Here is a 22204-nt window from a genome sequence, read left to right as displayed (position 1 = left end):
AATTTTTTAATCTAAATCGAGTTTTTTTTTAAACCATATGTATACACATTTTGAATTCTAAATAGTTTCTATCACATCTAACACGTTTCTGCCTATTTGCGTGTTTCTACAATTAATTATAGTTTAGACGTTGATTTAATATTTGTTGCTGCCAAATTTAATTTCAGACAGTATGTTCAGTCGTTCGGGAATAAGCGCAGACAATCCGGATGATGGCGCTCTTGTGCTGTAAATTAATCTTTGTAAAACTTTATTACTCGTTTCAGCAGAACCGGAAGTAGTACGTTGAGCGTACGACTGAGAGCATGCACATGGAAATGTCTCCTACCGGCGTGCTGGAATTACCTAAAGCGTGTTTAAAACCCTGTTTGGAATTTCTCCACATTCGATCCGGATTCGAGGTATGTGTTGATGCAGATGATGTGCACTTAGGTAATTGGTTGTGAATGCAATCTTCACGGTTTTGGGCGATCTGCTTATCTTGTAGTCCGCTCGTCGTTGCTGAGGTTGTTCGCGCCTGATAGTGGTCAACAAAGAAATATATCTAAATATCTAAAGGTTGCTTTATATGTTTGTTTGTTTGATTTTTTGCATAACGGGTCACTTTTACCAGTTATCGAGATCGTCTTTTATATTTAACATTACAGCTAACGTTACGTTTATCCAAAACTCAGCTGTCAGTAAGAAAACAGCAAAACAAGATTGCCTGCAAACAAACTATTTCGCATGTCAGTAACGTTAGTTATTGCCATATTTGCGAAACAGAACCTGTTGTTATTTAGTCCCTTAGCATTCAAGTTAAGGTATGTTTTAATTCTGCCACTGATTCAAACAGTTTAACAGATAACGCTAGAATCCATTCACGTTTATATTACAGTGTCAGTCTTTGGTGTGTATGCAACTTAAGACATTTTTTGGATAATATTACGACACAATAACTTGGGTTTAAGGGACGTTTAGCATTCAAAAAATGTATATGCATACTTAATTGGATTGGTCCGTTGCTTATTTGCACACTGAAGCCAAAGCTGTTCTCTTACTGACTTACAAGCACTAAGATGTAAACGCAAATCTAGTTTGAGATGTTTGCTTTGTGTATCAGCCCTGAATGGGTCAGTTGATGTCTCAGAAATGAATGATTCTTTCTCACTGCAGCGCGTGCTGGCGGAGAGCCAGGTGTCACGGTTATGTCAAGTTTATGGCCGCAGGACTCTTCAGAGAACGGAAACCTGGGTGGCGTGAGAATGAACGGCGAAGGCACTGGTATAGGGGCTCCGACCCCAGCGGTGGCGGGGTGTTTGGGAAAAGTCAGTTATGCTCAGTTCTCTCCCTCTGTCACTTGTGCAAAGCTCCGCTCAAATTTAGATCTATACTGTATGGAAAACTATCGAATTGATCCCCCACCTCAAACCAGAACAAAAAACAAAACACGGAAAATCTGTGTAAAAGGCGAAGGAATACTCATAAAAGCACTTAAGTTGTACACTAATTGTGTTATGGGTCTTGTATTTTGTGTGTTGTGGAGTCATCGTGATTTCTCATGTTTTGTGTGTGTGTTTACAGTGTGACGACAGAAAAGCCACACCAGGGAACTGTCCTTGGTGCTTGACAAAAGGTCAGAAAAATGCCCTCCGCTTTTATGCTGTCAACTTGGAGGAGAGTGTTATGCTCTGTACAGATCCACTGGTGAGGAGGTTTTTTTTCTTGCTTATCAGGAAATGCTGACACTTCAGGTGATAACTGAATGAATGAAAACCAGTCACTAATATATCTGAGTCATTTTACTCTGAAACTGAAAACTAGTTAAAAAAAAAAAAAGCGAACTAAAATAAACTGTATTTTTACATCAAAGTAGTGTTTTTGTACCTATTTTTATTTATGCTGATATATGTTTAGAAAGAAAAGAGATACAATAAAGTAATAAATCCAGTAAGAATTTATTTTGGAGATTGTGTGAATCACACACAACACTTTATGGTATAAAGAAATTAGGCTTCGTTTTGGTTAAAAAAAAAAAAAAACAATAAAATAGATTATACTTTAATAGAGTGTATATATATATATATATATATATATATATATATATATATATATATATATATATATATATATATATATATATATATATATATATATAGAGATAGTAAAACTGTGTTTTTTGTACCTACATTTATTTATGCTGATTTTAGTTTAGAAAGAAAAAGGTGCAATGAGGTAATGAGTATCTAATTAGACTCACCATTGAAAATCACATGAATCAAAAAATAAAGTAAAATGCCTGTGCACATTACAGTAAAAAATTGTGAGATATTTGAGGTGAAATGTGCTTAATTTATCATTAAAATAATATGACTGTTATATTAATGATCTTTTTTGGGAGTAAGTCGCAAATGTTTGCAAAAAATATTAATTGTCCTAAAATTAATTTTTATTTTCATACTGAGAATTGTAGTTCGTCCTTCAGATTTTGGGGTGAGATACAAGCTGAACATGTTTGTGAAATTCACTGTTTTTTTTTTTTTTAAGCTTTTAATATTGGTAATATGATATTTCTCTTTGTATTAAATGCTTGTGACTGGTTGTAAATGGTAGTAAGATGATCATTAATGTCTGTGGGGTGTTTTTCTGTCGCTTTGCAGTGCCTGTACCCATTGGTTAGTAGATCTCTGGAAGATGTGCGTGCTAGCTTGTCTAAAGATGGATGCAAGAGGAGCATTTCTTCCCTGTCCAATGTGGATGATGCATGCTCCCCTTCAAAGCGACCAAGAGAGGAGAAACTGGATGTTTTGTCTGTTGTGCCTGAGCCATGTGCTGCTGATGTCAGTGACGGCACCCTTCCAGATGACACTGTTAAAACACAAATGTTTACTGATGAGCAATCAATACTTAGAAAGACTGAATCTATTAATGGCACAGAGGAACAACATCCTGAAGATCTACCTGCTGTTGCCACGCATGAGGATTTAGATTTGTGTGACAAGAAGGATGATTGTGTATCTAGTACTCAAGATGAAGTCGAAGAGAACTTTGGAATGGATGTAGATGTGGAATCATCAGAGCTGGTTCCTGTGCAACCTCATCTCTTCTGGAAAAATGAGGACAACCTGTGTTGGTTGGATTCGTTGTTGGTGATGCTTGTGAACTGCAAGACCATCAGAGAGACTCCATGTCAGAATGTAAAGCTGATAGACGAGTTGACATCAGTGTCTTCCAGCAACTCCGCTGTCTGGAACCTTTGCTTCACGTATGATAAATCTTGTGCCACTCTGAAAGCCAAGGAGCAACAGTGTGAAGGCAAGAGAAAGCAAACACTTCCAGGACTCTAAACATATAGAATTTTTAGTTAGTGTTTATTTTATTAATATTTTATTATGTTAGTATTTTTTTATTAGAGTTCAAACACACACACTTATAGATTAAGTGTAAGTTGTTGTTATTATTTTACATTATTAATGTCCATAGAGATATGAACACTGATAAAATTAAATTTACATGTACAAACAAAATGAAACATTTAATTTATAAATGGAAAAATTATGTATTATTCTTTAGAATATTATAAAATAGTCTAATGTATTTATATTTAATACACTATCATTTTAAATGATAAATTATGATAGTTTTTGTAAACATTTAAATATAATTTTTTTTTTAAATTACAAACATTTGTTTAATATAAATTTACATATGTTTTAAGTACATATTTAAGTGGATTAAAATCTTTTATAAATTGACATTTCTTGTAATTATGTATTCACGTCAACAGTATAATTTTATAAATTAAAACGAAGATAAAATGTATTTTTTAATATTAATCCTTATTTGTAAATTATTTCTAATATTTATGTATTTGTATATTAAACTTTACAGTTATATTCCATTATGAGTTGATAATTAATTTTTCTTAATGTTATAAAGTATAAAAAGCTAGTTATTTAAATTTATAATGAATAACTCAGATTTCAATTATTAACAATTATGCATGTATTCATACACTATAATTTAAACGTAAATTGATAGGTTTATTATCTGTTAACATGATTTTTTGTTTTATTTACCCTCACCTCAAAAATATACTTTTATAAAGAGGTTTGCATTCACATGCTAGAAAGTTGAACCTGTTTCTCTCTCAACAGATGAGGTAACCAGAGTTCCTGCTGATGTCCTGTGTGAGGTAGAGAGGCAGCTGTCTGCGCTCCGTCTGTCACTCTTCAAACTCCTTCAGCCTACACTGAAGTGTGAAATTGGTAAAATGGTTCAACAGTTAATCATAAAACGATTTGATATCTGTTGCTTGTCATTGGTGTTGAGTGATACTCTTGTCTGTCTGTCATACAGGTCAGCAGGAAACACCCGTGTTTGCCCTCCCTCTCCTTCTACGTGCAGACAAGTGGGCTCAAGAGCTTTTCCAGCATACTGTCCATTGGGAATTTAAGTGCACTTCTTGTAGTTATACTCTAAATGACAGGTAAAGGTTTTAAGCCTTGTAATTTTAATCATTTGTATTTTGGTAATTAAACAGCTTTTGATTTTAGTAGAATTTTTTTTTTTGGTGACATGCACGCGCCCACGTGTAAAACAACCCTCCTTTTGTCTTGCAGTGTTGAGAAGACTCTTACAACATTCACTCAGATTCTGAATGACTGGCACCCACTAAAAGCCATCCACCGCACTCAGTGCAGTAACTGCAACCGTAAAAACCAGAGGAGGAAAATGGTGCTTGAAAAGTAAGTTGAAATAACTATAAATTTCCTTTTTTTTTTCTCTCTCTCTTCTTATCACCACCTTGTTTCACCTCATGGTCTTTGTGGTTGCTTGATATTTGTCTTTGTTCATTTTTGCAGGCTGTCCTCCGTGTTTGCACTGCACTTTGTGGAGGGCTTACCCAGGAAAGACCTCTCTAAATTCTCATTTGAGTTCCAGGGCGCACACTACAATGTTAGCACTGTCATCCAGTACAATAAGCGTCTAAAGCACTTTGCCACTTGGATCCGCCAGACCAATGGTGAGTCTTTTATTCTGTGAGTTTGTTAGCTGATCTACTTAACACTACTCAATTCAGTTCAAAAGTTTAGAGTCTTGTTTCTTTCTTTTATTCAGCAAGGAAACATTGTTTATAAAATAATTATAATTTATAAAGTTAGAAAAGATTCTATTTCTATATAATAGATTTCTATAATAGATTTCTATTTCATGTTTCTATTATGCCCCTTTTTACAAGATGAAATATAGGTCTCAGGTTTCCCAAAAATGTTTCCAAATACCCCACAGATTATTTATTATATCATTTTGAAAATGCCTATTTTGAGTGGAAGCAGAAACATGCTTTTTTCGTGCATGTATCTTTAAATGCAAATTAGCTGCTGCTCCCCGCCCCCTTTTCCAGAATAGGGCTGTGCCTTTACAGCTTGAACCTCAGATACTCTGCCAAAAAAAACATCTGTTTGGTTTTGATTATCATGTCTGGCATGCTGAAATCATGCGTTTTAAAGCCATATTAGTTTAAACTTCTGATATACAGTTTTCTGAGCGCACACATCCGACGCTTGCGCACAGAAAGCGGCTGTCACATGGCATGTGAGTACTAAACTAAGTTCTTTTTCATGTCTTACTGTGCTTAAACTGTCAAATACACATAAGTTTGTTAAAAGCACACAAACGTTACAGGAACACAGTCGGTTATGTCTGTGAATGTAAACAGCTGGGGAAAAAATAAATAAAAATGGCATGTTTATTAGATCTGTGTATTAAGTGACAGCAGCGCAGTGAGTGGAAATGTGCAGATTAAGGGAGGGCAATTTGAATGACTAATTTTTTCACATGTTTCTAGAGAAAAGCTTACCCGAGGACCCGATTATAGCACTTAATCACGAAAAAAAAAAATCTGATTTTCATGATATTTCGCCTTTAAAACTTGTATTTACGTTTTCACTAAAATATTACACAGCAAAACTGTTTTCAGCATTGATAAGCAGAGAAATCTTTCTTGAGCACCAAGTCAGCTTATTAGAATGATTTTGAAGGATCATGTGACACTGTAGACTGGAGTAATGATGCTGAAAATTCAGCTTTGCATCACAGGAATAAACTACATTTTAAAATATTGATTGACTTGTAAAATGTATTTACATTATTTAAAATTGTTATATATAATTATATATAATATATATATTATAGATATATATATATATATATATATATATGCCAATATTTAAATCAAAATATTTTGTATTTTTTATCAAATACATGCAGTCCTGGTGAGCATAAGAGAATTTTCATAAACATAAGTTTCACTTAACCCAAGTTTTGAATGGTAATGTATACAGTTGTTCTTCTGAATCCCATTAGCCAATCAATAATTTTAATGTTGCTAAAAACACCATATTTTTTCCACTTAAACGTTATGGCTCCGCATTGTTTTTCTTGCATGTTATCAAAAATAAGCAAAAGTACCACAAATTATTGACTAAAATTATCAACTGTTTTTAAATAGGTTTACAGCTAATTTTGCTAGTTATCTCTGATTACGTGTTCTTTAAAATGTCAATTATTGAAATTTAAACTTAATTGTGGTTCATTTACATGTTTGTGTTCTGTCTTTTAGGGTCATGGCTGGAACTGGATGATTTGAAATACCCTCACAGCATCACCCACAAGAGGTTTCCATTTCCTGCCAATGAAATCCACATTGTTTTCTGGGAATCAGACTCCGCTAAAGATGAAGTTTCAGAAGTTTGCTCACCGACAGCTCCCTCGGCACTCACGAATGTCGATGATAAACACCTGCACGAACTGTCAGCCTCTGTGGCCGATGACACATGTGTCATCAGCGCGCTCACCGTGGGAGACTCGACTGCTGCCAGCCCTCTGGATACATCCATCGGCAGTACCACTTTACTGGACACCTTTGAGGGTCTGTCACATACAGACATTGTGACCCTCACGCTGGTTGATGAGAACAAAGCCACTGAGGCTCTTCAGATTCCCCAGAGCCCAGCCGTCATCCCGGCCACTCTCCCCAGTCTTTCTGTCGCATCTAGTTCATCTTGTATCTCCAAGTCCGTTTCCCAACCTTCAAACCCTCCGAAACCCCAAAGTTCTGGATTGAAGGAAGGATCCACGGTTTCCAATCCAGTTGTTCTGAGACCGTCAGTTGCTACACAAGTACTTGCACCTTCACCGCTTACATCCTCATTACTTCAACGCCATCCTTCCTTCCAGTCGACACCAATAAGACTTCCTCCTCATGCCCCAAAACCCAATCTGAAATGTGACAACGAAGCTCTGCCAGCAAAGCCAGCTGACATGTTTGGTGGCTTCATGAGCAAGAAATTGACAAATTCAAGTGGCGTGAATCCTGCTGTAGCGGCTCAACACAAACCAATCACTCTCCCTGGTGGCACATGTCCATCTGTTAAGAAAAATCCAAGCCTTTTGGCAGACCAGCAGCCTGTTACCACTACAGAAGCCCTCAGACTGAAACTACTGAAAAAGCTCAAGGCTAAGAAAAAGAAACTGGCCAAATTAAACCAGCTTTTGGGAAGTACAGGAGAATCGGCACCGAAACCGGACAGCACAGCTCTCTCGTCACCCTACTCTGTCACCTCTAGTACAACAGCATACGACAGTCCAGCGTATGATCAGTTCTTCGCTGAGCTTTTGTCTCCTGCGACGACCGTCAGTAACCTCTCACCTGACAGCACAGGGCTCCTAGAGATGTTGAACAACAGCCAGAATGTGGAAAAGACCGTTGGAAGCGCACAGCAAAATCCTTGTGCAACAACTGTGGTTCCTGAAGCAACTTTAAACTACTCTTCCTCTACAAACGACTCTGTATTGAATCTTGATGAATATATATCAGGGATGGACCAGACTGCAATTGAGAACACTGATTTTAATGGATTAGATATATTTTTCTGATCACGAATAGCTTTTAGATTTTACAAAATTAAAGTTTGTTCTGATGTTAAAACAAGTTGTTCCTAAGAATTCTTCCTTGTAGTTTCATATTGGGAATTCAAGACTTTTGTTAGGAAAGCCTGTGGTACATAATCAGTTCAGTGAATCCAGAGTTCATATTTTGTCTGATATACTTGAATAAAGAACATTAAAGGTGCAGAGTATGCAATGTTTGAAGATCAAAGTATGCACAATGCATTTGTTAAGGTTTGTACAGCATTGTACAGTTGTTTTTTGTTGTTGTCTTTTTTCATGGTTATCACTGTATTTAAAGCAGTTCATATTAAATGATCCCAAAAATTGAATATGTTGTGGTTACTGGCATTGAAGAGTAAACAGCTTCACTTTCAAACTGATTATATCTGTGGTTCCTACACTTTTTGTTGGACAGGAATGTCTTAAAAACAGTAAGATTATGAATTGTAAGAGTATGAAAGTCTCTAATGCTTACCAAAGCTGCATTTATTTGATAAAATACAGTAAAAATACTTCAATAGCATTTATTTGAAAGAGTTCTTCAACATGTCTTTACTGTCAAATTTGATTAAATTAATGCTTCTTCACTGAAAAAAAAAAAAAGACTGATTCAAACTTTTGAACAGTAGTGTAATTAGACAAATTTGTATAATCAATAACAAGCATTTCCATTCATTTTTATTCTGAACATTTCTCCAGGTTTTCCATGACGTGAAATCTACATTGTAACAAAGTCTATAGAATACCCTTAAAAAGGACTTTGACTGTAAACAACTATGTGCTATCTATCATTATGCTCTTTACATTTCATGATCACATTACCATTAAAAGGGAGTAATAAGTTAATATTTTAACTGAATGTCTCTCCCTTTTTTGGTGCAGTAGTGCTTTTTGCTTATAGTTGAGTACTTGATACAAAATATTAATACAGGTGGACCCAGAACGTATACATTGCCTTATTAAAAATAAATTAAAATAATAATAATAATAATCATTATGATCAATATTACAATATTCAAGTAACCATGCCAGTCCATTTTTAACTGGCCATGGAAAATGTGAATGCAAAGAGCTTCACTTTGTTCAGTTTTTGGTCTACTTAAAAAGGTCTGAGTTTGGTTATTTTAAGAGTGTGAAAAGAAGCAGTGGCCAAAAAAAAAGTATTTAGACACTTCAGGCTTAAATAAAACTGTATACATGTTTTATCTTAATAATAAAGCATCAAAACAAATGACTTTTTTTTATTGCACAAGCACATTGTTCAGTTAACACATCTTACAAAATTAAATTTGTTGGTTATCAAATTAAACAGAAATGTTGTTAAAAATAAGACAAATGTCTTCACTACTTCCTGGTCGTCAAACTGCAGAACATGTTTATTATTAAGATGAGGAACAACACTGATGGCTGTTGTTGGGACATCTGTAAATTTGAGGAAACTTACCTCATAGATCCACACACACAAACACACACACACACACACACACACACACACACACACACACACACAAAGAGCAGTTTGTTAAAAAATAATTTTAAAAAGTATCTCAAATTTAGGTTGTGTTTTTAACTAACAATAAAATTCTGACATCTTAAAGTGTGACAAATACTTTGTGGGGCCACTGTAGGTAAGGCTCAATTTTCTGTCTGCTAATTTATTTAGCATATGATATATTGACAGCCGAAATATCACAGGTGAAGTTCAGTTGTCTTGCTTTGTCAGCTTTTCTGTTTGAGTTACAGCAGTCATTCTGAGCAACATAAATTTAAAGTTTCAAAACCAAAACAGCGCAGCACCAATATCTCAAATAATTACTTTAATGACAAGTTATATACAATAACCAAACTAACCAGGCTTGTTTAACTACATGAAATGTACTCCTTATATTTAGTGCTTAAATATAAAAGTGACAATACCATTTGGTCTGTTGGCTGGTTTAGAGTAGATGTCTTCAGTCCTGGATATGGAGGCCTTCTGAAAAAAATACACAATTTAGTTTCCTAATTTGACAAACATTTCAGTAGATCTAGACCCTGCTAATGAGCTGATGAGTTGATTCAGGTGAGTCAGATTAAACAGACACCCGAAATATGCAGTGTTTGGTGACATTCACATTCCACAACCAGAATATATAGAGTGGAAGACGAGCTGAAACCAGCTAAGACCAGCAAAACGGTTTCAGCCAGCAGAGGGCAGTCTTTCACTGCGAGACCGTCAACACCAAGACCGTCCGTTTCGACTTCACATTCAGATGGTTAAACTTTATTTTATCCTAAAATACCAACTGATAGGATTAGATGTGAAACGGAAGATGCAGCTTTACCAGGAACAGGGTTTCCACACGCACATATATTCTTTCAAAAAGTACAAAATGTGCCATTTCATCATGAAGCAGAAGTGACCCTCCCATAAGGAAACGCATCAGTTTAACGGCGATGTTATCTGTGATGCTAAAAATGACCAGACAGCAGTATGAGACAGACCCGCAGGTCATACTAGAGAACATGTTTGTTGCCGTGATGGACAACATTTTCTTACTGGTGCTGGTCACACTTCTCAGCGTCGTTCAGAATGGTATGACATTTAGATTTTATTATCATTATCATTATTATTTCGGATACTTGAATGATGTTTACTGATACAGAAGGTGTATGCAAATTATCTTTGAACACACTGTGCTGTTAATGCAACTACCAGGAATTAGTTCATAATGTAACTTAAATCTACATGGAAATGCATTCAAACTTACCATACATGTCCAATCTTTAATACATTGACTTCTCCTCTAGTGTTCTTCGCCTTAAAGGTTGAGAAAGAGTGCACGGGTCAACATTCTAAATCTCATTCTCCAGCCTTTGAGCGTTTGTCTTGTGCAAAGTGAGTAACATTGATTCAAGTTTCTCCACGAGAATAGAATTTGACTGAAATTTTTGAAAAAATAAGAGCTTTTTATATATATAGCATAGATAAATAATTCGTTTATGAAATAGTGTTGGTGTAGCTTCTTTTGCATAACAGTTCGACATTTTCCTGGAAACCGATTTCCTGATTTATTTACATAATCTTGTGTTAATCATAATATTTATTTACATAATGTTGCAAAAGGGTTTCACTGGTCTGTGCATATTGAAAACTTATATCTGTACATTTAATTTTTCATTTATTTAAAGTTTCTTGAAGTCTACATTTAAGCAAATGGGTTAATTTTAAGTCAATTATGAATTAGTATTATCATATTCTAATATATATATATAAATGTGCAAAATAAACTAACAGCATTATTATCAGTTGCATATCTAGACTTCTGGTTTGGTAGTTTATCATTTATCATAATTTAGATGCAATCATAAGTGTCAGTAACCACCAGCAGAGAGGAAGTATGCTCTTTCACAACTTTTCGAAAAGCTACATGGAAGATCTACAAGAACTGACAGCACGTATTTACATCAGTTTAGTCAAATGAAATACAAGAGTTGGTTTCTGAAACTGTATAAAAAGTTATTAATAAAATGATCTGCTTCATAATGAGTTATGTATTTACTGTTTTCTCAGTCGAAACTGCATGGACACGTACTCCACATTTCTGGCAGTACTGTGGTGCGCTGGTATCTGTCTGAGCCAAGGTACAATTGAATTCATCACATTCAAAAAAAATAAGTAATTTAAATGTGCTGTATGTAAGTTTTTGACCCTACTAAAGCATAAAAATAACATAATATGTTTCCAGATATTTAAAAAACATGCTAATTATTATTTTTACTTATTTTTAACTTTCACACAAGATCAATCAAATGAAATAAAATTCTGCTTTGTAATGTAGTAGAAATGGTTTGCATTTCCTGACTAATGATTTATTTTACGAACCATGTTCAAATATTTGCCTACATAATATTTGCTCTATTTTTGAATACCACTGAAATAGTAATTGAGTTGCTAAGGAACCGACGCATATATAATAAGAGTCAGCCCTAATAAAATTCCCCTACGTGAGAAAATTACCTGTACAATAACTTTCTTGGAAAGTATCCTATATAATTTAAATAAGAACACTTTAGTTATTAAACCATTTTTGTAACAGCTCCAGCTGCCTTTGCTGGCATTATCTACCTTGTGGTCCGGCAGAAGTACTTTGTTGGCTACTTGGGGCAGACTTGCCAGAGGTAAGATTTTTAAACTTACAAATCCATAACTGTGGACAAATAAGCCCTTTTTGAACACCAAAAATATGTTTTCTTGTGATAAATATGCATTTGAGTAAACTAACCTTGAAACACAAATGTGGGTTGTTATGCGTTCCAACAGCATTAGATGGTGCCTAAAATTAATCTCAATACAAGGTTTATTCATTGAACCGTTGCATTCACCGATTACATCACCTAAAGGTTTCAACCCTGGATTTAGTTTTAAACAGACACATTAACCACATGTTGTAACCTAGCTGTGTTTTAAACACGCCAGACTTGTGAACAGATATTCTGCTTGTATGCCTGACAGCACTCCCGGCTTCCTGTTCGGGAAACGCATTCTTTTCTTCCTGTCACTCATGTGTGCTGTGGGAATCATAAATCACCTGATGCTCAGCTTCGGTGGCAGTGACTACAAAGAGTACATTCAGATCATCACCAAAGCAGCATCAACCCTTCTGCTCTTGCCCTGAACAGTTCTATACAGATTTAACAGCAGCTGAAACAGTAGTGCAAACATTAACCAAAAAAAATCTTTTGGTTAATGGTTTGTTAGTTAGTGAGAGGATGTGGCAAGAAAAGTGAGTGAAGCGTTCACAGTAATGGTCAGAACGACATTTAACAGCAAAATTATATGTACATATTACAAACCTTTAAAAATCAACAAAAGAAATAAAAAAGGTTGTTTTGACTATTAATATCCCAGTATAAGGTATTTGAAGAAATGTTTTAAAGGGGTCACATCATGCTTTCATTTTTTTTGCATTGAGGTCAAATAGTAAAGATTTGTCCAAAAAAAGTTTAGTTTTCGTAACCTATTTCACATCTCTGAATTCTGAACTTTAGATTTGAATGGTCAGTTTTTTGTTACTGTGCCTTTAAAAGTGACAAGTTCTGCTTGCACACCTGATTTCAGGTTTTCTGTTGTGTGAAACAGTTCAGCCTCTTTACAAAGTCTGCATTACATGACAGGATTACAAACTAATCAGTGCTGAAATGTCAGGCTGAAATTATTAGGTATAGTATATCTGCATGTTTCTACTGATTCTCTGGAAGTATATGCAGAGTGTAGGTGCTACACAGCACAATACATGTGTAAAATTAGAGTATAATGTGATGTTTTACTCTGTGTGACATCAAAAGTTGCAAAATTATTTATTTGTTTGGCTTGATTTCAGTTATCCGGAAAGATAAAGGAATATTTGATTCCTCATGATATGACCCGTTTAAAGCAATGGATGGAACACATTCGGGCACTTTTGCTTAAAGTGACCCATTTAAAAAAGTATTGTAACTATCTTGAGTTTGTTAGTTTACAATGTGAGGATGTAAATCTTTCTGCTTCAACAGAATTATAATTAAGATCTCCATTTCTTTATGATTTTTTTGTATTACTGCTGACATAATAAAGATTTATTTAAAATAAAACAGTCCTTTAAGGTGTTTTAATGGTCTTCTCATCTGGGGCTTCAATTTCCACAGAATGAAGCCTGTTTTCAGTAGATATTTGCTGTTGCACACAACATTTTGTGTGTTGATCTCCTCTTCCATGGTAAGAGACCTGTAAGATCAGATATCCAGTCATATTCTAAAATACTAGAACTCATCAGAGGCCTGATCACTTATTAAAACACACCTTGAACTGTCGTTTGCTGAAGCCGAACCAGTAGGGAAAGTCAAAAAGGGCGTCAGAACAGTACTCGATGATGAAATGTGTGTCTTTCCAGATGGGTTTCACCTTTTCTCCATCAACAGGGATTTGAAAGCTCTCACCGACCCATCCCTGTAGTGCAACACTAACATCAACCAACACACACACACAAAAATCATTAACTTTTAATTCATCTTTTACATTTCCGGAAAAAGGAAACTAAACTTCATATCATTGAAAAACAGAAGTCTCCACTACAGAGAAACTCACATCAACTGTATAACTCTCTCCAGCAACAGATGAAATAGTCATATCTAAGCCTCTCTCCATCTCCCATCTGATCATTGGATGACTGCCGTTGATCGCCACCACATAATATCCAAGAGCTGCAAACAATAATAAGAAGGGTGAGGCGTTTGACTTTACAAATACAGTATGCAATGGTGTCAAAGTTTTATGATACCTTCCCTGTTGACACTGGGACACATAGCCATATTCCATTTCCTGTTTGGATTAATGTTTACAACTGTAGTGCTTACATATAAGTAACTGGCTTATTTTATTATTTTATACTGCTGTCTGAGGTTCACTTATGATGTTCGCATGGTTTTAACATTCAAAAACATTAAAGCACTGCACAATATTTTGCAATCTTCAATGGCATGTTTATTGCTTGGTTGCTCGATCCGGTTTAGCGGCACCTATGTTATTTCCCTACTATGTTCAAGTTCAAGACATTGATGCTTGCATATAGAACAGCCACAGGCTCAGCAGCATCTGCCTACTTCCACTCACTACTACGAATCTATATCCCCTCCAGAAGTCTGAGATCCGCTAGTGAGCGACGCCTCGTGGTACCATCACAGAGAGGCTTTTAAGATGAATCTCTTTGTATTCCCCAATTGTAAGTCACTTTGGATAAAAGCTTCTGCAAAATGACTAAATGTACTATGTCATGTGTGAATCAGTGGGCGGGGCTACAGAATTTGGAGGTGGTGTTTAAACTATCTATTACGTCATAGGTAGGAACATTCCAGGATCTGGCATTTGCTGGGCCTGGTGTCAATATAAACTTTTATTTCAGTAACAAGGAAGTTTTCAGTTCTGGAACCTACAGGATATTCTTTTAGTACCATGACCTCTTATATATCAAAAGCTCAAGTAAAAGTTTATATATATATATATATATATATATATATATATAGGCAACATATGTATGACGTTTTCAGATATTTTCAGATCTATATCCTCTGTTTAATATAATATATTTCATAATATTTTCATAATACGACCACGACTTTTGTGTGTGTATGTGTGTCTTTATATATATATATATATATATATATATATATATATATATATATATATATATATATATATATATATGGATGGATGGATAGACAGACACACAGCATATTAATCTCCTCTGTTTATACGTAAAAACGCATTAAAGTTAATTTACAGAAGCAGGTCAAAGACTTTCACTGTATGACATATTATTAACAAAAAATTCCTACCTGTAACATCTCCTTTTCTCTTTTCTTCGACCTTTGTTTTGCTGCAAGCGGACACCAGGATGTATATTGTTTTTGAGGTTAGCTGTCGTCTCAAATCTGTGTACTCTCCCAAAGTACGAACTATGACTCCCCAAAAAACAAAAAAAAGATACAAAAAAACACTATATCTAAACCTGCATATACTCACAACACGACATTAAAAAAATCCATTTACCTTCCTGGAGAATTACAGAAAATCACGTTTCCCTCGCCAGACCTGATTTCATCGATGAACACGCAGCAGTTGTCCTGATCCCACTTCACGACTCTGCAGCCCGCGCGACTCTCGACAGTGAATCCGCGAGGAGGGCTGTTCACGAACGACTCTAGCTCGACAACGTCCATAACAAAGCCCGAATTCATGCTTTCGCTCATTTACATTCTTTTGTAACTTCTAGAGGACAAATCCGAGTGTTCGTCCAGCGCATGAGTCGTCCCTCGCTTTAGTTTGGTGGGAGTGGAGTACAGACGGAGCTGGTTTATGATTCTGGGTATCAGAGCCAACTGAGTCATCCTGTAGTTCAGCACAGAGCAGTTTAACATTGTGACGGGAAGACTGAGTTGTAGGACCTGTAATACTGATTTAGCAGGGTGACCCAGTCGTACTCACCCATTTTAAACACACTCACAGAGCAAATAGTGTTTTACATCATGGTAAATGTAGTAATTTAGAACATATTTCCTATAAGTCACATAAAAAGTAGGTCAGTTAAGCTTCAGTAGTGCAATAGCGTATTTCCGTGTATATGTATATAAACCTCTAAAGATAAATTTGAGTAGTTTTGATAGTTGTTACAAATTAGTTGAAGAGTCAGTTTTACATTAGCTGTCAAAATCCCCATATTTTTCTGTACCTTACAGAATTATTTTCCACTTGGTTTTGAACTATTTCAAGCTGTTCCAAACCCAAAACTGGTTGAAGTGGTTAAACATACTACAAGAGTGAAAGGAATGGTAAGCCATGCTGTTTGTGACCTGGTTAACCACAACTCAGCTCTCTCAGCTTGAACTGAATGACCAAATTTCAGACTGTGGTATGACCTGGACGTTCCTGTAAAGTACAAAAAAAAGTTGCTGCAGTGATGTTGTGGTAATGTTTCATACTTTTCTGTTTTTATATTCTTTTCTTTGGTTTCAACTTAAAATTCCAGTTGGCCAAATCAAGACATCTTAACCAAGTGATGAACATATCCTCAACATTTAAACTTAAGTAGGCTAAAAAAAGTACTGTTTTAAATAAATGCTGTTCTTTTGAACGCACAACTGTTTTCAATATTGATAATAATATGAAATGCTTCTTTAGCGGAAAATGAATACTTCAGCATGAAATCAGCAAATTAGAATAGTTTCTGAAACATCATGACTAAAGACTGAAAGTAATGACTGATGAAAAACCAGCTTTGCATCACAGAAATAAATTACATTTTAAAATATATTTAAATAGAAAACAGTTATTGTAATGGTCTTTTATATCAGTGTTTTTACTTTGATTTTTGATCAAATAAAAGCAACCCCGTGAGCTGGAGACTCAAAAACATTAAAACTTGCAGATGGTAAACGCTCTAATGGTAGTGTATAATACATATGCAGATATCTATAATAAATCTTAACATTCAATCATAAAATAAGATCTAAAGCAGACACAACATCACTTTTAAAAACGATGCATGAATGTGAACAACAAAAATCATCAAAGTCAAACGCAAACCAGACAAGTAACAAAGAGAAGTAAAAAATTTATTGCAGTATTTGCTCCTCCACACATGCTGGGGGTCCTTCGTCCCGCTGTGGGGTGTAGAGACCCAAACGCTGACCCAATACATCAAAATCTACATTTACAAAAAACCTCCCTTCCATGTAGGCGACAGATACTGCATGCTCTGCTTTCAACGGAATAAATTATGTCCAGGAGACTCCATTTTACAGCACAAAAGAAGTAAAACATAAAGCAGAGGAGATGTTTAAAAGTTTATTTCCCTGGAAACTGAGCTAAGCTAAAGAAATCCATCCGCTGCTAGGTTAAACTCCAAGGTCACTTTATTAAGAACATCAACAGACTAATTTCCAACATTCACTTTAGGTTTATTTCTTTGAACAGCTTTTTTTTTTTTCGTCAAGAGATATAAACATTTTTTGTTTCTGTCTTGTGTTAAACTATGATACAGTGGTGGGGGAAAAAATTCAAACAACCAAGTTGCTGCACAACAGCGAAGGAGCTCCGTTTCTTTCTTTTCCGTTTAACTTAAAAGATGTACAGGATTCACATCTACATTTCCAAACAGACCACACTTTTAAAATTCGTCGTTTCCTTTAATTCGACCAAGTTCGCTGCATTGGATCTTAAAACTGTGAGTCTGTAGTACTCTTTTCTCTCCAAACATTAAAGTTAATTTACAGAAGCAGGTCAAGACTTTCACTGTATGACATATTATTAACAAAAAATTCCTACCTGTAACATCTCCTTTTCTCTTTTCTTCTTCGACCTTTTGGTTTTGCTGGCAAGCGGACAACCAGGATGTATATTGTTTTTTGAGGTTAGCTGTCGTCTCAAATCTGTGTACTCTCCCAAAGTACGAACTATGACTTTCCTGAAATGACCAAGAAGAGTTACAAAAGCAGGCTATATCTAAACCTGCATATTCTCACATGACGTTATTTAAATCCATTTACCTTCCTGGAGAATTACAGAAAATCACGTTTCCCTCGCCAGACCTGATTTCATCGATGAACACGCAGCGGTTTGTCCTGGATCCCACTTCACGTACTCTGCATGCCCGCGCGACTCATCGACAGTGAATCCGCGAGGAGGGATTTCACGAACGAAACTCTAGCTCGACAACGTCCATAACAAAGCCCGAATGTCAGGCTTTCGCTCATTTACAATTCTTTTGTAACTTCTAGAGGAACAAATCCGCGTGTTCGTCCCAGCGCATGAGTCGTCCCTCGCTTTTAGTTTGGTGGGGTGGAGTACAGACGGACTGGTTTATGATTCTGGGTATCAGAGCCAACTGAGTCATCCTGTAGTTCAGCACAGAGCAGTTTACTACATTGTGGCCGGGAAGACTGAGTGTAGGACCTGTAATACTGATTTAGCAGGGTGACCCAGTCGTACTCACCAACATTTTAAACACACTCACAGAGCAAGCTATGTTTTTTACATCAGGGTAAATGTATTATTGATTAGAACATATTTCCTATAAGGCACATAAAAAGTAGTCAGTTAAGCTTCAGTAGATGCAATAGCCGTATTTCCGTGTATATTTATAATTAAACCTCTAAAGATAATTTTGAGTAGTTTTGATAGTGTTTACAAATTAGTTGAAGAGTCAGTTTTTAACATTAGCTGTCAAAATCCCCATATTTTTCTGTACCTTACAGAATGATTTTCCACTTGGTTTTGAACTATTTCAAGCTGTTTCCAAACCAAAAACTGGTTGAAGTGGGTTAAACATACTACAAGAGTGAAAGGAATGGTAAACATGCGCCTGCTGTTGTGACCTGGTTAACCACAACTCAGCTCTCTCAGCTTGAACTGAATGACCAAATTTCAGACTGTGGTATGACCTGGACGTTCCTGTAAAGTACAAAAAAAAGTTGCTGCAGTGATGTTGTGGTAACTGTTTACAGACTTTTCTGTTTTTATATTCTTTTCTTTGGTTTCAACTTAAAATTCCCAGTTGGCCGAAATCAAGACATCTTAACCAAGTGATGGAACATATCCTCAACATTTAAACTTAAGTAGGCTAAAAAAGTACTGTTTTGTAATAATGCTGTCTTTTGAACGCACAACTGTTTTCAATATTGATAATATATAAATGCTTCTTTAGCGGAAAATGAATTACTTTCAGCATGAAATCAGCAAATTAGAATAGTTTCTGAAACACATCATGACTAAAGACTGAAAGTATTGACTGATGAAAACCAAGCTTTTGCCATCATCATCACGAAATAAATTACATTTTAAAATAATATTTAACATAGAAAACAGTTATTGTAATGGGTCTTTTATATCAGTTGGTTTTTACTTTGATTTTGATCAAATAAAAGCACCCTGTGAGCTGGAGACTCAAAAACATTAAAACTTGCAGATGGTAAACGCTCTAATGGTAGTGTATAATACATATGCAGATATCTATAATAAATCTTAACATTCAATCATAAAATAAATCTAAGCAGACACAACATCACTTTTAAAAACGATGCTGAATGTGAACAACAAAATCATCAAAGTCAAACGCAACCAGACAAGTAACAAAGAGAAGTAAAAAATTTATTGCAGTATTTGCGCCTCCACACATGCTGGGGGTCCTTCGTCCCCTGTGGGAGTGTATGAGACCCGCAAACGCTGACCCAATACATCAACATCTACATTTACAAAAAACCTCCCTTCCATGTAGGCGACAGATACTGCATGCTCTGCTTTCAACGGATAAATTATGTCCAGGAGACTCCATTTTACAGCACAAAAGAGTAAACATAAAGCAGAGGAGATGTTTAAAAGTTTATTTCCCTGGAAACTGAGCTAAGCTAAAGAAAATCCATCCGCTGCTAGGTTAAACTCCAAGGTCACTTTATTAAGAACATCAACAGACTAATTTCCAACATTCCACTTTAGTTTATTTCTTTGAACAGCTTTTTTTTTTTTTTCGTCAAGAGATATAAACATTTTTTGTTTCTTGTTTTTTGTGTTAAACGTATGATACAGTGGTGGGGAAAAAATTCAAACACCAATTTGCTGCACAACAGCGAAGGAGCTCCGTTTCTTTCTTTTCCGTTTAACTTAAAAGATGTACAGGATTCACATCTACATTTCCAAACAGACCACACTTTTAAAATCGTCGTTCCTTAATTCGACCAGTTCTGCGTTGGATCTTAAAACCTGTGAGTCTGTAGTACTCTTTTCTCTCCAAATATGTTTACAAAACATTAAATCCTGATGAAATTTGGCTGCTGAGAGTTTGTTGGGTGTAACAGTTCGAGAGTTATTACAGATTTAATTAGCTGGAAGTTCCTTCCTTGGCTGCGTACAGTGAACGTAAAGTCTGCACTACTTTGTTGGTCAGTTTGTGTGCGCTTGTCAAGGCAATTTTCTTGTAAATAATGTCAGACTCCTTTATAGTGTCCACCCAAGGCACCAGTTTACGTCCGTCGCGTTTCTTGGCCTCCGCCCAGGTGCCGGAGTACGAGCCGGCCATCCAGCGAACGCTGTATCCTGTGCTTGTCTTCTGAATAACTCGCGCTATCTGCGGCCGGTCCTTATACTTGGGGCAGCAGATAGCGATGACGTCCATGGCTTCTACCGTTTCGTTCATGTGACCTGATGCCTCTGCGGAATCTCCGCCTCTCCTGGATCTCCGTGACGACTAGAAGAGAACAAACACATGGTGTTTTCAAGTGACAGTAATGTAAGACATCAAGAGTCAAATTAAAACTTTAGCACAGGGCTTTCTTACCCCAGGAGCCTTTTCGTCCGCATCACTGTCGTCATCGTACGAGTCAGCAGCATTATTCTTGGGGCTGGAGCCTCCTAGTAGAGCAGTGATGGCTTTATTTCTGGCGTGGGAACTGGCTGAAGCCTCTCCTTCCTCATCTTCCTCATCTGGGTCCAAGTGCTCCATCAGTACCTTAAACTGTGGAATAAAACATTTAGAGATGGTCAATTTGTCTCATTTTTGTGAAACAGTACAAACTGTTCATTAAAAAAAATAAATACAAATAAAATACAATTATCCTAATTCCAAATAATAAATATATAAAAAGATGTCTTAAACTGTTATTTTAGCATTATTTATATAGTATTATAAATCTTTAATCCTTTTATTAACAAAATATATGAAGGTTATATAAGTCTATGTATATGTTTTGTAATTGTGTTATATTTTGTTTATATGGAAAATTTTAATTAAGTGAGGAAAAAGTATTATAATCTTTATTAATATTTTAAATTACCTTATTTTTTAATTTTAATTTTAATTTTAACAATTTTGCTATGTCATTTTAAATAGAAAAACTATTTAGCGTAATTTTTATAACTTTAATTTATTTATAATATTTATATTTTATTTGAGCGTTATTTCAATTAATAAAAAATTGTAATAGTTTGTTATAGTTAATAATATCAATTATGGTTTTACTTTTTTTTTAATTGTTATTGAGTATTTAAAAATTATTAATTATTGAAAAATAACATGCCCTGATTATTTAACTGAAAAAAGTAACAAATCAAAACATGAAAAATGGATGGAAAAAAAGCTATTTTAGAGATAGAGAGAATATATATATATATGTGTGTGTGTATATATATAGAAAAATATATATATTGTAAAACTGAAAAGTGTAAAAAAAAAAAAAAAACCATTATATATATATACATACACACACACACATATATATATATAATAAGGGTATAGCCTTGGCGTTTCACACTACGCTATAACACTATATATATATATGAATATGCTATAGATATCATAACCAAAACTAAACTAAAAAATATAACACAGAAGAATAATTTGATTATTTTTTTTATCACTCAGCCTTTCTAAACAGCACCGTATGAGGCAAAACACAAATAAAAAGTGAAAATCAGAATGTTTACATCTAAATACTGTCTGACGACTCTCCTCTTGACATCGTAAGTAAGATCTGCATTGGACAGGCTGTTCGTCAGGTAGTCTAGTGTCTGCCGTGGGTTGAAATGCACATTGGCCTTCCTGTTTACAGCTTTATCATAAACCTTTGCAGATTCTGTAGGTGAGTACTTCTGAATTTTACTGCAGGAAGAGACAAAGAGGCGTTTGTTATGAAGCCAGGGCCATGAACACATTACAATAGTCATTTCAGACCAGAATGCATTTGGACTAGTGATTAAAGCTCA

General features: G+C 35.3%; 4 protein-coding genes and 1 long non-coding RNA gene across 9 annotated transcripts in view; 2 read left to right on the top strand and 3 right to left on the bottom strand.

Annotated features, from left to right (window-relative positions):
• The first annotated feature begins 266 nt into the window (after nt 1-266).
• On the top strand, nt 267-8264 carry uspl1 (ubiquitin specific peptidase like 1). 2 transcript variants are annotated; one of them, XM_042765338.1, is made up of 9 exons: nt 267-401; nt 1156-1307; nt 1564-1686; nt 2640-3294; nt 4137-4247; nt 4339-4468; nt 4602-4727; nt 4845-5005; nt 6605-8264. In XM_042765338.1, exons 2-9 carry the CDS (start codon nt 1188-1190, stop codon nt 7918-7920), a joined length of 2742 nt encoding a protein of 913 aa, XP_042621272.1. In that variant the 5' UTR covers nt 267-401; nt 1156-1187; the 3' UTR covers nt 7921-8264. The 2 variants fall into 2 exon arrangements, with proteins under 2 accessions (XP_042621272.1, XP_042621273.1); XM_042765339.1 differs by lacking the exon at nt 1156-1307 and having other exon boundaries at nt 275-401.
• Nucleotides 8265-10099: 1835 nt separating this feature from the next.
• Nucleotides 10100-13548, top strand: LOC109085713 (arachidonate 5-lipoxygenase-activating protein-like). Its single transcript, XM_019100228.2, has 5 exons — nt 10100-10510; nt 10726-10813; nt 11489-11559; nt 12015-12096; nt 12431-13548. The coding sequence occupies exons 1-5, from the start codon at nt 10372-10374 to the stop codon at nt 12591-12593; spliced, it is 543 nt and encodes a 180-aa protein (XP_018955773.1). The 5' UTR covers nt 10100-10371; the 3' UTR covers nt 12594-13548.
• On the bottom strand, nt 12258-15690 carry LOC109085670 (mesenteric estrogen-dependent adipogenesis protein-like). The gene is made up of 5 exons (XM_042764569.1): nt 15519-15690; nt 15289-15414; nt 14042-14157; nt 13757-13903; nt 12258-13681 (listed from the first exon to the last, which is right to left on the bottom strand). The coding sequence occupies exons 1-5, from the start codon at nt 15688-15690 to the stop codon at nt 13556-13558; spliced, it is 687 nt and encodes a 228-aa protein (XP_042620503.1). The 3' UTR covers nt 12258-13555.
• Nucleotides 15691-17866: 2176 nt separating this feature from the next.
• LOC122146525 lies at nt 17867-18089 on the bottom strand. The gene is made up of 2 exons (XR_006161044.1): nt 17998-18089; nt 17867-17915 (listed from the first exon to the last, which is right to left on the bottom strand). It is a non-coding gene; the product is annotated as an uncharacterized LOC122146525 (long non-coding RNA).
• A 1945-nt stretch (nt 18090-20034) lies between these two features.
• LOC109080400 (nipped-B-like protein B) overlaps nt 20035-22204 on the bottom strand; it is a 28914-nt gene continuing 26744 nt past the window's right edge. For all 4 annotated transcript variants that reach the window (XM_042765334.1, XM_042765336.1, XM_042765333.1 and 1 more), the window contains 3 exons: nt 21926-22100; nt 20781-20957; nt 20035-20690 (listed from right to left, as the gene is read on the bottom strand). In XM_042765334.1, coding sequence (XP_042621268.1) covers nt 20325-20690; nt 20781-20957; nt 21926-22100 — 718 coding nt within the window. In that variant the 3' untranslated portion in view covers nt 20035-20324. The remainder of the gene's footprint in view (nt 20691-20780; nt 20958-21925; nt 22101-22204) is intronic.

The sequence above is a fragment of the Cyprinus carpio genome, chromosome A10 (assembly GCF_018340385.1).
Source record: "Cyprinus carpio isolate SPL01 chromosome A10, ASM1834038v1, whole genome shotgun sequence".
In the NCBI taxonomy this organism is placed as follows: Eukaryota; Metazoa; Chordata; class Actinopteri; order Cypriniformes; family Cyprinidae; genus Cyprinus; species Cyprinus carpio.
This window is presented reverse-complemented; position numbering and strand designations above follow the sequence as displayed.

Bases quoted from the DNA above. Each gene is read 5' to 3' on its own strand.
- LOC109085713 (XM_019100228.2), top strand. From the start codon at position 10,372: ATGTTATCTGTGATGCTAAAAATGACCAGACAGCAGTATGAGACAGAC. The intron at 10,814-11,488 runs GTGAGTAACATT...CTGTTTTCTCAG, and splicing joins GAGCGTTTGTCTTGTGCAAA to TCGAAACTGCATGGACACGT. The intron at 11,560-12,014 runs GTACAATTGAAT...TTTTTGTAACAG, and splicing joins TGGTATCTGTCTGAGCCAAG to CTCCAGCTGCCTTTGCTGGC.
- uspl1 (XM_042765338.1), top strand. From the start codon at position 1,188: ATGTCAAGTTTATGGCCGCAGGACTCTTCAGAGAACGGAAACCTGGGT. The intron at 3,295-4,136 runs GCAAGAGAAAGC...CTCTCTCAACAG, and splicing joins CAAGGAGCAACAGTGTGAAG to ATGAGGTAACCAGAGTTCCT. The intron at 5,006-6,604 runs GTGAGTCTTTTA...TCTGTCTTTTAG, and splicing joins TTGGATCCGCCAGACCAATG to GGTCATGGCTGGAACTGGAT.
- LOC109085670 (XM_042764569.1), bottom strand. From the start codon at position 15,690: ATGAATTCGGGCTTTGTTATGGACGTTGTCGAGCTAGAGTCGTTCGTG. The intron at 14,158-15,288 runs GTAGGAATTTTT...TATTGTTTGCAG, and splicing joins GAGAAAAGGAGATGTTACAG to CTCTTGGATATTATGTGGTG. The intron at 13,682-13,756 runs GTGTGTTTTAAT...CTGATCTTACAG, and splicing joins TCAGCAAACGACAGTTCAAG to GTCTCTTACCATGGAAGAGG.